Source organism: Aedes albopictus, chromosome 1 (assembly GCF_035046485.1).
Source record: "Aedes albopictus strain Foshan chromosome 1, AalbF5, whole genome shotgun sequence".
Lineage (NCBI taxonomy): Eukaryota > Metazoa > Arthropoda > Insecta > Diptera > Culicidae > Aedes > Aedes albopictus.
Genome location: NC_085136.1, coordinates 285,294,140 through 285,309,291, shown reverse-complemented (window position 1 = coordinate 285,309,291; position 15,152 = coordinate 285,294,140). Strand labels below are relative to the sequence as shown.

Sequence of the window (15,152 nt, the reverse complement as noted above, 5' to 3'; positions counted from 1 at the left end):
GATTCCTGGAGGAACTCCCAGAGGGATTCCTGGAGGAACTCCCAGAGGGATTCCTGGAGGAACTCCCAGAGGGATTCCTGGAGGAACTCCCAGAGGGATTCCTGGAGGAACTCCCAGAGGGATTCCTGGAGGAATTCGCAGAGGGATTCCTGGAGGATTTCTCAGAGGGATTCCTGGAGGACTCTCCAGAGGGATTCCTGAAAATCTCCCCAGAAGAATCCCTGGAAGAGTCCCTAGAGGGATTCCTGGAAAATTCCTGGAAGACTCAACACCAGGGATGCCAGATGATTTTTTTGAAAAATCTGTATCACTATTTTCCAAAATCTTCTTGAAGTCGTTGGGCATCAAATCTACAAATCACCTATTCTATTCTGCATAATCAAATGTACAAAAATTCTAGCGATACCATCGTCAATTTATTCTTGCAAAAGTTCCTACCGACATAAATAAGAGAATCCTTTCAAGCGTAGCTCGTATGCAATTCTCTCTCATATATGATATCACTTTTTCCAAGGTTATATGATATTTCTGACCGTTCATTTCTTCTCCACCCCACCCAGGTCATAATGGGAGGTGGCCGACGTGAGTTCTTGCCCAACACCAGCACCGACTCCGAAGGAACTCCTGGACGGCGCACCGATGGCCACGATCTAATCAAGCACTGGCTCCACCAAAAACGGTCCGCCCAACATCGGAAAGGCGGCGGCGGAGCCGCCTACGTGCAGAATCGTGATCAATTATTGAAGGTAATTTAGCGTACATAGAAAAGGAAAAACAGCTCAAAGTGCTAAAACCCTAGATATAATCCACAAAGAGAAATGCTCTAGCTTTTTCTGCTGACCTATGCCCGGTGCTCGAGCTGCTGAGCCGAGCATGGAACACCATCGTCCTCGTGGTCATTGTTATTCATAATAATTCGATGTTGTTTTCGGCTGGTTTCCTTTCTGTTCTGTGCTCTCTACATGCTTCATTTAGGTCGACGCAGAAGACACCGAGTACTTGCTGGGGCTGTTCGATGCAAATCATCTTCCCTATCACTTGGACGATGCCGACAAGGTGAAACCAACTCTGGAGGAGATGGTCAGCAAAGCGTTGGATGTACTGGAGCGGGGCAGCCACCATCGAGGCTATTTTCTCTTTGTGGAAGGTACGTGACTTTTGGGATGATTGGGGCTGGATGAGGGCCAGCAGGTTCCATAGGGGGCAGGACACGGCGGCGATTCGAAAGTGCTATCGAGATAATATTCCATCATGAATTGAATGGCCGCTTTGGCCATTCTAGGGTCTGGGCATGGATGTGGTTCTCAATCAGTGGTGATCAACCGGATGAGGATTCAACACTTAACTGTATGTTACTTCAAATCTGAGGATGAATTCGGTATTGATACCACTTTTCTTAGGGTTCATCATTTTTGTAGAAATACGGCCATATAGATCTTCAGAGATAAACAGGTTTTATATCCTATTAAATTCCAGAAACATAATATGATTCATACGACAGAAAAAAAAACGTAAGAAACAAAACTTCCATCTGAAACTAATATTAGGTTTTTATAAAGTTCCAGTGAATCATACAGTGAAATCATCTTAAAATATAAAGTCCGAGTCTATCTGATCTTTTTTTTATCATTCATGCTCACTCCTAACATAAATATCCAAAAATAGAAAAACAGAACATGTACCGATTATTAGTTATGTTTTCGATAGGATGAAAATGGGAGCTCTTTTTAAAGCTCTTTTCTGAAGATGGGCAAAGGCTGCAGAGACAAAGGTATCAGTAACAGAGATTTCAGGGATAGACACTTCAGATTCAGAGGCTGACACTCGAGAGACATAGATTTCAGGTACTCAGGCAGACATGCCAGAGACAAAGAGTTCATAAACTGAGGCTGACAACCTTAGAGTTAGAGACTTTGAATACACATGGAGATGTTCGACTGTGAAATTGACTTCTTTCTCTGGGGATTTTGGCTTTCAGTCAAAGAAAAGCGTTGATTTTCTTATCTCCTAAATACACAAAACTTAGAAGCAATACTGCAGAGGCAGATTGACATAATACAAGTCTCAGAAGTTGATAGGGAATCTTATAAACAAATCTCAAACACAGACTCACCAAAATACAAACTCTAGATACAGATGCTGCTGAGACCACATTGATCCGGAGAATCATAAACAAACCTATTTGGGACTAGACCTGTGCGCCGCCGCGCCACGCCGCCACGCCACGCCGCCGCCGACAGTTTTTGTCCCACGCCGATGCCGACCGAGGTATCGGCAGCGCGTCATACGCCGCTGTTTGTCATGCCGCACGAACAAAATTAAGTTTATATAAATAAAGTTAAGATAAAAAAAAATCTTATGATCACTATGAGTTTGATTACAATAATGGATTTCTCAACTCTTAAAACACACATTCTTATCTCTCCAGAAGTTTCTTCAGAGAATCTTCCAGAAGTGTTCAGTGGAACAATGATTCAGTGATGCCTCCTGGAGATCCACCTCGAATTCCTCCAGAATGATTTTTTTTTTCAGAACATCTCTCAGGAAGATCTCGACAGGAGTACTTTCAAAAAATATTTCAGGAGAATTCAGGGATGCCTACTAGAGATACATCAGAGATTCATCCAGGAGGTCCCTCAGGAATTGTCATAGGAGGTCCTTCAGAGATTAGCCTGAGAGTTCCTTCATTGATTCCTTCAGAAGTTCCTTCAGGAGTTTCTCCAGGATCTAGTCCAGAAGTTTCCTCAGCGATTTCTTCAGAGGATCCATCAGAAATCCCTGGAATTTGTTCAAGAATCCCTCCTGAAATTCCTTCGAGGATTCCTCTTGGAATTACTTCGGGATGCCTCAAAAAAAAATGCAGAGATTCTTTCAGGAGTTCTTCAAGGATTGCTCCGGAAGTTCCTTCGGTGATCTCTCCAGGAGTTCGCTCAGGGGTCCCCCTAATAGCTCTAGGAGGATTCAGGGATGCCTCTATGTATTCATTAGGATTTCCTTCAGAAGTTCCTTAAGCTATTTCAACGTGAGTTCGTTCAGGTATCCTTCCAGAAGTCCCCTTAAATATTCTTTCAGGAGGATTCATAAATGCCACCTGTTTAGTTTTAATTTTGATGATTGTTGTTTTTTCCTCTTTTGTTTTGTAATTTGCTTTTATCTATGTAGAGGAACTAACGTATTCTCGGCAGTTTTGTTCTCTTCGTCATTGGGGGTTTTTTAAAACCTGTTGGTCTCAGAGTTGGCCTCAAATCCTTCCCAACCAAGCTGAGTTATATGCCCATGTCCAAATTTCAGGCAATTCGGCTCACAAAAACCCCACATGACGAAGAGAACAAACCAGCCGATAATACCCTTCGCCAGATGAAGATTGGTATTGAATAAATAAATAAATAAATATATAAATCCCGTGAGAAATTTCTTCAGGAATTCCTGCAGGAGGTCTTAATAAGTCTAGGAGTTCCTGCAGGGATTCCTTCTGAAGTACCATTAGAAATTCCTACAGCAGTTCCTTCTAGGAGTTCCGTCAGAGATTCTTCCAGGAATTTCAGGGATTCTTGCAGATGTTTCTTTAGATATTCCTGCGGATTTTTTTCAGGAATTCCTACAGAAGTTCCTTCAGAAAATCTTATATGAAGATCCAACGATACCACCAGGAGAACTCAGGAATTACCCCAGTAGTTTATTCAGCGATTCCTATACAAGAGTTCCTTCCATGGTTTCTTTAGGATATCCTTAGGGGACTGTTAGAGACTTGTTGTGCTTTCAGGAGTTACATCAGAGATTTCTCCAGAAGCTCATTCAATACTTCCTACACTGCCGTGAATCGCATATCAGTCCCATCTTTGCTGGATTTCCTATGCAAATGGGACAGATATGCGATTCACGGCAGTACAGGAGTTCCTTCAGGGAATCTTGTAGGAGTTCCTTCAATAATTCCCTTAGGATTATAATCAGGCATATCTCAAGGATATTTTTGAGAGATCTTTCATGGAGTTTCTACAAGAATTCCTCAAGCATTTCCTTCTGGAATTCTTTAGAGAATACCTTTTGCAAATCCTTCCCCCTACCCGGAAACATCCTCTGGAAATCGTTCGAGGATTCCGCCTGAAAATCCTGTGGATATTCCTACCGAAATTCTTTCGAGCATTCCCCTGGAATCCCTGCAGGGATTTCTTCTGTAATTTCTTCGGGGATTCCTCCTAGACTTCCTTCAGGGGTTCCCCTAGACTTGCTCCGAGGATTCCTCCTGGCTTTTTCCTGGAATTCTTTCAGGAATTCCTCCTGGAGCTCATCCGGAGATTCTTCCTAGATTTTATTTCGGGGTTTCCACCTAGACTTCCTTCGAGGATTCCTGCTGAAAATCTTTTGGGGATTCCTTCTAATATTCCGTCGAATTTCTTTGGTGGTTTCTTTTGGAATTCTTTCGAAGATTCCTCCTGGAATACCTCCAAGGATTTCTCCTGCACTTCATTTAGGGATTCCTCTTGTATTTTCTTCGGGGATTCCTCCAAGAATTCATACTGCATTGTCTTCTGGAATTCCTTTGGGGATTCCTTTTGAAATTCCTTCGGGTATTCCTCCTAGACATCCTTCATGGATTACTCCTGAAATTCTTTCGGGGCTTTCTCCTGATATTCTAACGTGGATATCTTATGAAATTTCCTCCTGGAATTTCTTTGACGATTTCTTTTAGAATTCCTTCGGAGATTTTTCCTGTATTTTCCTTTGGGATTTCTTTCTGGAATTACTTCAGTGATTTCTCCTAGAATTCCTTCAGGGGTTCTTCTAGAAATTCCTTTGGAGATTTTTCCTAGACTTCCTGTGGGAATTCCTCTTGGAAATCCTTCGAAGATTCCTCCCAGAATTCCTTCAGGGGTTTTCATTGGGATTCTTGCAGGGATTTCTCCTTTCTTTTTATCGAGGATTTCTCCGGGAATTGCTTCAGGAATTCTTCCAGGAATATCGTCGGATATTCCTGCTGAACCTCCTTCAGGGATAACTCCTGGACTTCCTACGGGGATTCCTCCTGGAATTCCTAATGAGATTCCTCCTGGAATTAATTAGAATATTCCTCCTTAAATTCCATCGATTTTTTTCGGAGATTTCTCCTGGAGTCCTTTCGGGGTTTCCTCTTGGATCCTGCGGGACCTCTTCCTAGAAATATTTCAGGGGTTTCTTATGGAATTCCTACGATAATTCCTCGTGGATATTTTTGATGGCTAATCCTAGAAATACTTTGAGGATTTCATCTCGAATTTCTTAAAAAAAAATCTGAAATTTCTTTGGGGATTCCTCCTGGACTTCCTTCATCAAATCCTCCTGGTATTTTTTTTGTGGGTTCCTCCTGGAATTCCTTCGGAGATTCTTCCTTTCATTCTTTCAAATAATCCGCATGGAATCACTCCTCCTGGAATTCCATCGAGATTTATTTATTGATTTTCTACGGTGATTTCTTCTAGAATTCCTTTGTGAATTTCTCCTGGTATTCGGAGGTGACCTCTGGGATTTCTTCAGAGATATCTCCTGTAATTTCTTCGGAGATTCTTTCTCGACTTCTTTCGCGGACTTCTTCTAAAATTCATTCGGGAATTCCTCCTGATATTTAGTCGGGGATTACTCCTGGAATTCCTTCGGGATTTTCTCATGGAATTCCTTTAGTGATTTCTCCTTAATTTGTATGAATCCCGGAGAAGATACCATCAGAAACAGAAACTCCGGCGACAAATTTCTTCAAGAGTTTCACAAAAAAAAAACAAATTAACATTCAAGAGAAGATGTGAAGGAGAATGGTCATCAGTTTTCATAACCAGAAATATTTCAAACTTTGGAGATTGGAGTTATTTGCTACTCCAATCAAAGCGTTTCAAGGCGTTTCATGGCGTATTAATGCGTTTCAGGTGGGCTTCAAAGGCTCGCAGGTGAATTTCACGGAGATTTCATGAGGGTTTCAGAGGCGTTTCAAGGTATTACAATGCGTTTCAGGAGCTTTCACAGAGGTATAAGTGGGCTTCAGCGGCTTTCAGGTGAATTTCACGGAGATTTTAAAGTGGTTTTAAGGCATTTCAAAGCGTTTCAAGGTGTTTCAGGGCATTTCAATGCATTTCAGGAGGTTTGGGAAGCCTTAGGGGGGCTTGGGAGGCTCACAGGTGAATTTCACGAAGGTTTCATGGTGGTTTCAGAGGCATTTCAAAGGTTTCAAGGCATTTAAACGCGTTTCAGGACATATCAGGAGGTTTCACAGGCTCATGTGAATTTCACGGAGGTTCATACAGGTTTAAGAGGCGTTTTGAAGCGTTTCAATGCGTTTCATGGCACCCAGGAGGTTTTGGGGGGCTCCAGAGGCTCGCAGGTGAATTTCTCGTAGGTTTCATAAGCGTTTCAAAGCGTTTCAAGGCGTTTTGAAGCGTTTCAAGGCATTTCGAAGCGTTTCAAGGCGTTTCAAAGCGTTTCCAGGCATTTTAGGAGGTTTCACAGGGGTTCTAGGGGGCTTCAGAGGCACTCAGGTAAATTATACGGAGGTTTTGTAATGGTTTTAGAGGCGTTTCATAACATTTCAAAGCGTTTCAAGGCGTTTCACTGAGTTTCAAGGCGTTTTAGGGCGTTTCAGGAGATTCAGGAAATCAAGGGTTTTAGGGCGCTTCAGAGGCTCTCAGGTAAATTTCATGAAGATGTCATGGGGGTTATAGAGGCATTTCAAAGCGTTTCAAGGCATCTCAATGGCTTTCAGAGCGGTTTCAAGGAAATATAGAAGTCCATTTATCTTTTTCTCGATTGCGTAAATCTCTTAGAGAAAACCAAATACGTTAGTAGATCCGATGTATATTCATGGAAGTTCTTGGAGATCCTCAAACTGACAATGATCTCACTACTTGATAGCACATCGCTACATGAGGCTATACATACATAAATTTCATTTATATTCCTCATTCATTTATTCTCAAATAAATCACTGATTACACTTGTACATCAGATGGCTTTAACTCCAGGGAGTTTTCGGATACCCATATGCTATCATAGAACCCACCACTTGATAGAACATAGGTGCCTGGGGCTGTGTGAGTATAAACCTCATCCTTTATGCTCTTAGATACAACTAGTAGCCCTCGTAAATTCGATGACCAATACTCAAGGAAGTTCTTGGAGATCCTCGAACTAACAACGAACGCACCACTTGACAACACATAGCAAAATGAGGCGTTGTGTGTAAGCATTCATTCATAACGCTCCAAAAGATCACTGATTACACTTGTAGATCACATGGCCTAAACTCCAGGGAGTTCTCGGATACTCTTAAACTTTTACCCCTTAAACACTCCGTAAACGTCCCTTAACTCTTAATTCTGCTTTTTTCCCGTAAACCAACTTTATCTGTGCAGAGACGAACCAGCCAAGGGCTGAAAGTCTCTCTAATAAAGAAAAAAAAAAAAAAAAAAAAACTTTATCTGTAATCTTGAGTAGGTAGTCCAACTGCTCTGAACACAATGAAATTATATTAAGGTAACGTTACCTAAATGGAGAGACCTAAATAGATTTAACCTAAATGAATCCTAGCTAAATGGAGGTTTCAATGTATTGAAATATTTCATGAAATTGCGAATGAAATAATCCAAGATTGCCTTGGTGATCGTGACGTTTGATCGGGATAATAATTAATCAGAGGTTTACGCTGTTAAGTGAATCCCTCTATAATTTTTATTTTAAGGATACACTAGTTGTACTAGTACTTGTGGTTTTTACATGATATGAAAGCCTGCTTACTGACTATGTAGTACCTTGGTATCAAATTGTTCATCAGGCCCATATAGCCGAGGCGGTAAACGCACGGGTATTCAGCATGACCATGCTGAGGGTGACGGGTTCGATTCCCGGTCGGTCCAGGATCTTTTCGTAAAGGAAATTTCCTTGACTTCCTTGGGCATAGAGTATCTTCGTGCCTGCCACACGATATACGCATGCAAAATGATCATTGGCAGAGGAAGCTCTCAGTTAATAACTGTGGAAGTGCTCATAGAACACTAAGCTGAGAAGCAGGCTTTGTCCCAATGAGGACGTTACGCCAAGAAGAAGAAGAAGAAGATCAGGCTCGATTATGATTAGTTGATGCTTGGTATGATGAGAATTAGAATAAAACCGTAATCAATGTTTGTTGGCAACATTCGAACGGAGAAAAAAAATATGTTCAATAATTTTGAACACACATCTTTACTCACCGGGCCCTTGACGGACATTGTCCTGTAGATATGGTAGATCACGCCCAAAATAGGACAACCATATCTTTCAGAGGCTTTACAAGTTGTTTCAGGTGTGTTCCTGGGGTTTGGACGTCTTTAAGAATCGTTCTAGAGGATTTCAGCGATATTTCAATTTCAAATGCTTCAGGAGTATTCCAGAGAGCTTCAGGGTTTTAATGGGGTTTTAAGTGTTTAAAGGCATTTTTGGGGCGTTACAGGTGATTTTAAGGGCGTTTAAGAGATTTTCGTGGGGTTTCATGATGATCAGGGGCGTTACAAATGATTTTAGTGGCATTTCAGGTGGTTTTGAAGGCAAGAGGATTTCAGAAGTATTCCAGGCACTTAAATAAGCGGTGTCCCAAGGCGTTCAAGAGTCGTTCCAGAGTGTTTCAGGTGCGTTCCAATAGGTTACAAGGGGTTACAAAAGCGTACCGAGGATTTCAGCGGTATTACAGGCAATTTCAGTGGTTTTCATGGGGTATCGAGGTGTTTTCAGTAGTTTCGGGTGCATTACATGTGCTTTCATGGACGTTCAAGGGGGTCTCGAAGGATTTCATAGGAGGACATAAGCTGTGCTCAAGTAACTTATAGGATATAAGAGAGAGTCTCAGAAGCGTCCTGAGTTTTAGAGTTTTCCCAGGTGTTACATGTGCATTCGGGAACGATCCAGGGGGTTTCGGAAGGTTTCTGGGGCGTTCTAGGGGATATCAGCAGTGCTCCAGGAACTTCAGGAGTATAAAAAGAGTTTCAGATGCGTTCTTAGGGTTTCCAAGAGGTTTCACTTGAAGTCCTGGGCATTTCAGGCGCGTAACAGTAGATTTCAGGGGTGGGGTTTTAGGGGCATTCTAGGTGATGTTAGAGGTATGCCAGGGGTTTCAAAGCGGTTTCAAAGGTATTCCAAGCGAATTCAAGGCGTTTCTTGGGGTTTCAGATGCGTTACAAGGTAATCAAGGGTCTCCAATTAGCCTAGTGGTTAAGACTTTGAATCGCCAATCTGGAGACGGCGGGTTCAATTCCCGTTCTGGTATGGAAAATTTTCCGGACTTCCTGGACATAGTGTATCATTGTACTTGCCTCACAATATACAAAATGATGCAATGGCAGACAAAGAAAGCCCTTTAATTAATAACTGCGGAAGTGCTCAAAGAACACTAAGTTGAAGCGAGGCAGGCCAAGTGCGAGTGGAGACGTAGAGCCATAATGAAGAAGAACAAGATAATTCAGGGTTTTTCAAGGAATTCTGCGGATGATTTATGGGTCTCAGGAGATTGTAGTTCTTGGAGATTCCAGGGGTATCCCTCCAAACGAAAGAGAAGCCTTTTGGAGCCCTCCAGAAATTCCCTAAGAAACCTTGATAAGTCTCGGAAACTCTCATTGGAAGCTCGCTGGGACCCCCGGGAACTCCTTTGAATCCCTTCTGAAACTCCCATGAAACCTAAAAATGAAAATCTGACATATGTGTAATAGATCAATTAAAATTTCAACTACCTGTGAGAATCGCTCAACATTTAGCGAGAATTGGTCAACATAAACATGAGGGGTTCCAGACTTCCAGCACAAATGCTATGATTTCCCTAAGAAAATGGAATTGAAGATAATTCAATGGAAAGCGACTGAATATTTTGCTGATTCCGTGGAATTAGCACTTTTGGACTCATGTCATAATTTTACACTGAAAGTGAGTATCAGCTTAAAAAAGCTTGTGCTTATTTCAAAACCCCACAAAAGGAAATAGGGGAACTATTGCCCGTTGTGAAGATTTATAGATTCAGACGCAAATAAATGATTAGGCGCATTTTCAGCGTAGGTGCGTTAGAAATGTTTGTTTACAATGTAAAACTAGCACCAAATGTGTACCTAACAACACAGCGTAAAATATTCACCAGGACGCGGTCTGGTTTTATATCTGTGAGCCCACGCAAGAAAAATCCACGCAACTAATTTTCGCGCAGGAGTCTAAACAGGTGGAATCTCCGCAATATCATTTATTCAGCAAAATACTCCCAATTTAATCCTACTCAAAACATATGATTGCATTGTTTTCCGATAAGATGAATTAGGGTCAAGTATTTACGAATTTTCGGTTGAGAACCACTGACACTGGCACAGTTTTGTTGTAGCACGGGAATGTGATTCGCACGGCAGAAAGCCAAGATAACCCAATTGACGATTACGACTTTCCCTCTTCTTAAACACTCTCTCTCCCCCATCCCCCTCAACATCGGCAGGAGGACGTATTGACCATGGCCATCACAACACCCAGCCGGTAAGGGCTTTCGACGAGACGGTCGAATTTGCCAAAGCGGTCGAACTGGCTCGTCGGAGAACATCGCTCGAGGATACCCTGATAGTGGTAACGGCGGACCACTCGCACACCATGACCATGAGTGGCTACTCGGTGAGTGAGATTGAATAGTCCCCGCCCGGATCGGGACGCTTTTGCTTATCAAGAAACGGCAATCAAATTTTCCATTTCCTCTCCCCTCCCATAGAGTCGACGCAACGACATCCTCGGAATCAACGACGGCCAACAGGCGGAGGATAGTCTGCCGTATGCCACCATCAGCTACGCCAACGGACCGGGCTACGAACGCAACGTGGACCACGATGGACGGCTCAATCTGAACCAGGTGGACATGCACCAGACGGACTACAAGTTTCCCAGCACGGTTCCGCTGGGACTGGAGACGCACGGCGGGGATGACGTGGCCGTGTTTGCCAGCGGTCCCTGGTCCCATCTGTTTTCGGGAACCTACGAACAGAACTTCATCCCACATGGGATGGCTTATGCGGCTTGTATCGGCTCCGGACGGACCGCTTGTGGCGATCAGTGAAGCATCCCCTCTACCTCACCAGTCACCCAACTATTCCAAGTGCCAAAAGACGAACAAAAAGTAACGAATCTCAGCAGAACGAAAGAAAAATTAAATAAATCCCATTTATCACAAAACACAACGAAACTCGGGGTTCAGTTCTTCTTGCTTGCTTGATGCTCTGGTGGGCTCACACATTAGCATGACTTCCCGCTGATGCAGCCGTCGCCGTCGCCACCGCCACCATAGCCTCCACCAAGAAAACTTCGAGTCGAGGAAATTTAATTTTCCTTCTCTACGTCTTGGTCTCGTTCATTTATCCACCCCGGTCTGGGGGTGGGGCTCGAGTGTGTGTCAAGGAATTTGTTGTTTTCAGGGTGACAATGCCTACAGTTGCTTAGAATCATTCATAGCAAATGTGTTGTGTTTTGTAATTATTGTAAATTTATATAATTTTGAAATATCTTGAAAAAATATCTAATAAACTTCAGAAAAGTTCCTTGAAAGGATCTCAATGCGAATCGCACGTACGTACGAAGGTGTCTGAGTACAGGATTTGGAAGAATTTATTCATGATAGAATCGGAATCCCGTGAAAACGTTTCTAACGAATCTCTGTTTGGTCCATTTCTGTGACGAAAAGTCTCCGTGAGTGGTATTTCTTCCATGGACGCCATCAGAAACTTCACCACAGATTCTTTCAAAAATGTGTCCAGAGATTTTTTTCATTAATTCATTTAGTTTCCTTCAGATATTTTTCTAGAGATTTCTGAAATTTCTCCAGAATTTTCCGAAATTCCTCCATTGATTCTTCTGGAAATCCGTCCAAAGATTCCTTCAAAAAATCCTCTAAGACATTAAGTCCGAAATTTCTCTACCCATTCTGCTGAATTTGTTTGTCAAAAACTATTCCAAAAATATTCTAAAAAATTCAGAAAATTCCTTCACACATTCACGAGGATTCCTTTGGATTTTTTTTTTCATGGATTGATCCCGAAATTACCACTGGAATTCTTTCCCGGATTCTTTCAAAAACGCTTCCATGAATCCATTAGTAAATTTTCATAAGGGATTCACTAGATATTCCTCCATAAATAGAAGAATCTTTAAAAAAATCCTGCATGCATGCAGAATTGATTACTACTGAAGTTGCTCCAGATATTCTATCAGAGTTTCAAGCAGGGATTCCTATAGATATTTATGTATATGTATATTATTCCGATTTTTTACCAGTTATTTTTCGGATTTTTTTAAGTTTCTTGTAGAAATTCTTTCAGGAATTCTTTTGCTTATTCTTTCATGTCATCCGCATGTTTTTTTACGAATAGGATCAATAATTCATACAGCAATTCCGATGATGATTTCTTTTCAAATTTTCCGGGAGAAATCCTCCAACAATTCTTCAAAAGTTCCTACAGGGATTCTTTTGGAAATTATTCCAGTAATTCTTCTCGAGGATTTTTGAATCATTTTAACAAGGCTTCATTCGTTTTTTTTTAGCAAGAGGTTTAGGAATTTTTTAAATTCCATCAATTCTTCCAGAATTTCAACAAAAAAACCTTTTAGAATATCTTGTATTGGTTTTCTAAAAGAGAAAGAGACAGAGAAAGAAACAGAATTCTTCCAAGGATACTTATAAATTTCCATAGAGCTTCATCGAAGGAATCTATCAGAAATTTTACAGATATTTAATAGGAAGCTTCTCGAGAGATTTCTTTAGGAATTCATCAGCAGATTTTTGTTTTCCCTTTGAAGAGACATTTACTTCAGGGATTCTTTTTTTTTTATTCTACATATCTCCTTCCTTCCTAACACTACAAGCTCTATTTGCCAACTTGGGCATCACGAGAGCGATATCAATCGCCAACTGCCTATTTGAACAGTGGCGGTGTAACTACTTTATCTACTTAATTATATTTTTGGATCTGCTGCGACGTTGCCTCTTTTGCACTCTCTACTTGTGCCAGTAGATCTAAGAGCACGTGTTTCATCAGTCCAAAGTGGGGTCCATTGTTCATCGCCGTTGATCGGTAGCAGTAATCCGGGTGTGGAGCATTATAGCGAGTTTGCTCAGAAGAGGATCAGTTGTCAGTCCATAGATTGGACGGATGGGCTCAGGTGTCTCTTCAAGCGGCTGACGAGTTTTTGTGGAGTGGGCTGGGAATCTAACCCATGACCATCCGCTTATCAAGCGAACGTGACGGACCCCCCCTACTTCAGGGATTGCTGTAGACATTCCTTGATACAGGGGATGGCCAAAATGTTTGGGATAAGCAACTTTTTTTTCTCCCACAAAAAAGTTGAACAAGCTATAACTTTTCATAGAGCGCATAAAAAAATCTCAAATTTTGACTGTTTGTCAACCTATTATGTGTGCATCATTGGTACAAATTTGGGCTCGATTGATTAATATTTCGCAAAGTTGGAACCGTTCGGGTAAAACACTATTTTTCAGACAACTCATTTTTGAGCTGTCATATATCGGAAACCAGTGAACCGAATTGAATGAAATTTTGAAGGTTTATCAACAATATGTAAATGCTTCGCAAACTATTAAAACATAGGTACTTTTTAAACGTTGAAAAAAGTTATCATCGATTGACACTTTTTGGATTTTTCTCGAAAAAATGTATTTTTTTTTATATCAATGTCAATAAATTCTAGTGTTAATATCCAAAGATTTTCCACTTCTGTTCTCAAGTTTTTTCTAATCAGATATATTAGAGCCTGTTTAGATTGACGGAAGAACGCATCTAGTAATTTTTGCGTGCTATTGTAAATTTGACTTATTTTCCTCTATATGGGTAAAAATGTCAATCCGGTATAACTTAATTCGCCGTGAGAAAATATTACATTTTACAACGTCGTATTAAGTATCAATAGAAAAAAAAAGTTGCCCATCCCAAACATTTTGGCCATCTCCTGCAGATACATCCAGTAATTTCATCAACAATTGCTCCAGTTATTTTTTCAGAAATTTCTCGAGGGACTCCTTAATAAAATATTTAAAAAATTCTTCCAGACTTAAAAAAATCCTCTAAAAGTTCCTTTAGAAATTTCTCATAGGAATCTTTAGGAAATTGTATGAGCATGAGCATAGATGACCACACAATTCGTAGTTGCTACTCCGTGAAAATTCCTCATAGGAATCTTTAAAAAATTCACCCAAAAATCGTTCAGGAAATCCTCCATTTGATAATATTTTTCGGAAATATTGTCGCGGATGCATTCAAAAATTTTCCAAAGTATTCTTGGGATAAATTGTTTATAGATTACTCCAGATATTTCTCCAGGATTTTTTTTCTTCAAAAATTACTCATCTTTCTCGAAAAACCTCTTTGGAAAATATTCCGTATTTTTTTTCTTCCAGCAATTACTCCGGGGATTCCATGAAAAAAAAAATCTTCATAAGTACTTCGAGCAAGAATTTCAGGAGTTTTCCAGTGATAAAGGATGTTTTCGATTAGCTAGCAAGCGTTTGACTCTTTTCTTATTCAAAAGAATGACTCTAAAATAAGAGGTTCGGAAAACGTGTCAGGTAGCGTTTTTCCTACAATGTTCACCAAGAACGTCATATTCAAACATTGATTTTTACGGCATGAAAGTGTTAGCACCACCTATTGATACTAAACGAAAGAATTTTTCATAGGTAAACACTTATCTTCAAGTTTGCTGAACATAACATTTTAATACAAATAAGGTCTCTAAACTGACTTATAGATACATGATTCAAACGATTGCCAGGTGATCGAAAACATCCTTGCTACTGATTGCTTCAGAAAATCAGTTCAAAGGATCTTCCGGAGATTTCTCTGAGTAATTTCCATAAGAAAATCTTTCCGGATAACAGGAATTCATTATTTAAACTCTACATTGTTTTTTTTTTAAATAATGCTCCTTTGGAATTACTTCCCGAGATTTCTACAGAAATCCTTCCCAATATTTTGTTTAAAATTTGTCCAGAAAATCTTACAAATTTTCGAGGACATTTTTGATTTCCAATGATGTTTCAGAAAATTCTTTTTAGAGCTTCTTCAGAAATTCAGCAAAAGATTCCTTCAGTAATTCTTTCGGGAATTTTCCATCACTGATTTCATTGGAAATTCCGGAAG

The 15,152-nt window shown here is 40.7% G+C and overlaps 2 protein-coding genes across 6 annotated transcripts in view; one reads left to right on the top strand and one right to left on the bottom strand.

Moving 5' to 3' along the window:
• LOC109623068 (membrane-bound alkaline phosphatase-like) overlaps positions 1-11,188 on the top strand; it is a 61,079-nt gene extending 49,891 nt beyond the window's left edge. For both annotated transcript variants that reach the window (XM_062846931.1, XM_062846929.1), the window contains exons 5-8: positions 561-746; positions 976-1,147; positions 10,457-10,626; positions 10,721-11,188. In XM_062846931.1, coding sequence (XP_062702915.1) covers positions 561-746; positions 976-1,147; positions 10,457-10,626; positions 10,721-11,062 — 870 coding nt within the window. In that variant the 3' untranslated portion in view covers positions 11,063-11,188. The remainder of the gene's footprint in view (positions 1-560; positions 747-975; positions 1,148-10,456; positions 10,627-10,720) is intronic.
• The window catches only part of LOC109414942 (peripheral plasma membrane protein CASK), a 676,441-nt gene that overhangs the window by 196,500 nt on the left and 464,789 nt on the right, over positions 1-15,152 (bottom strand). The gene's annotated exons all lie outside the window — the stretch shown is intronic.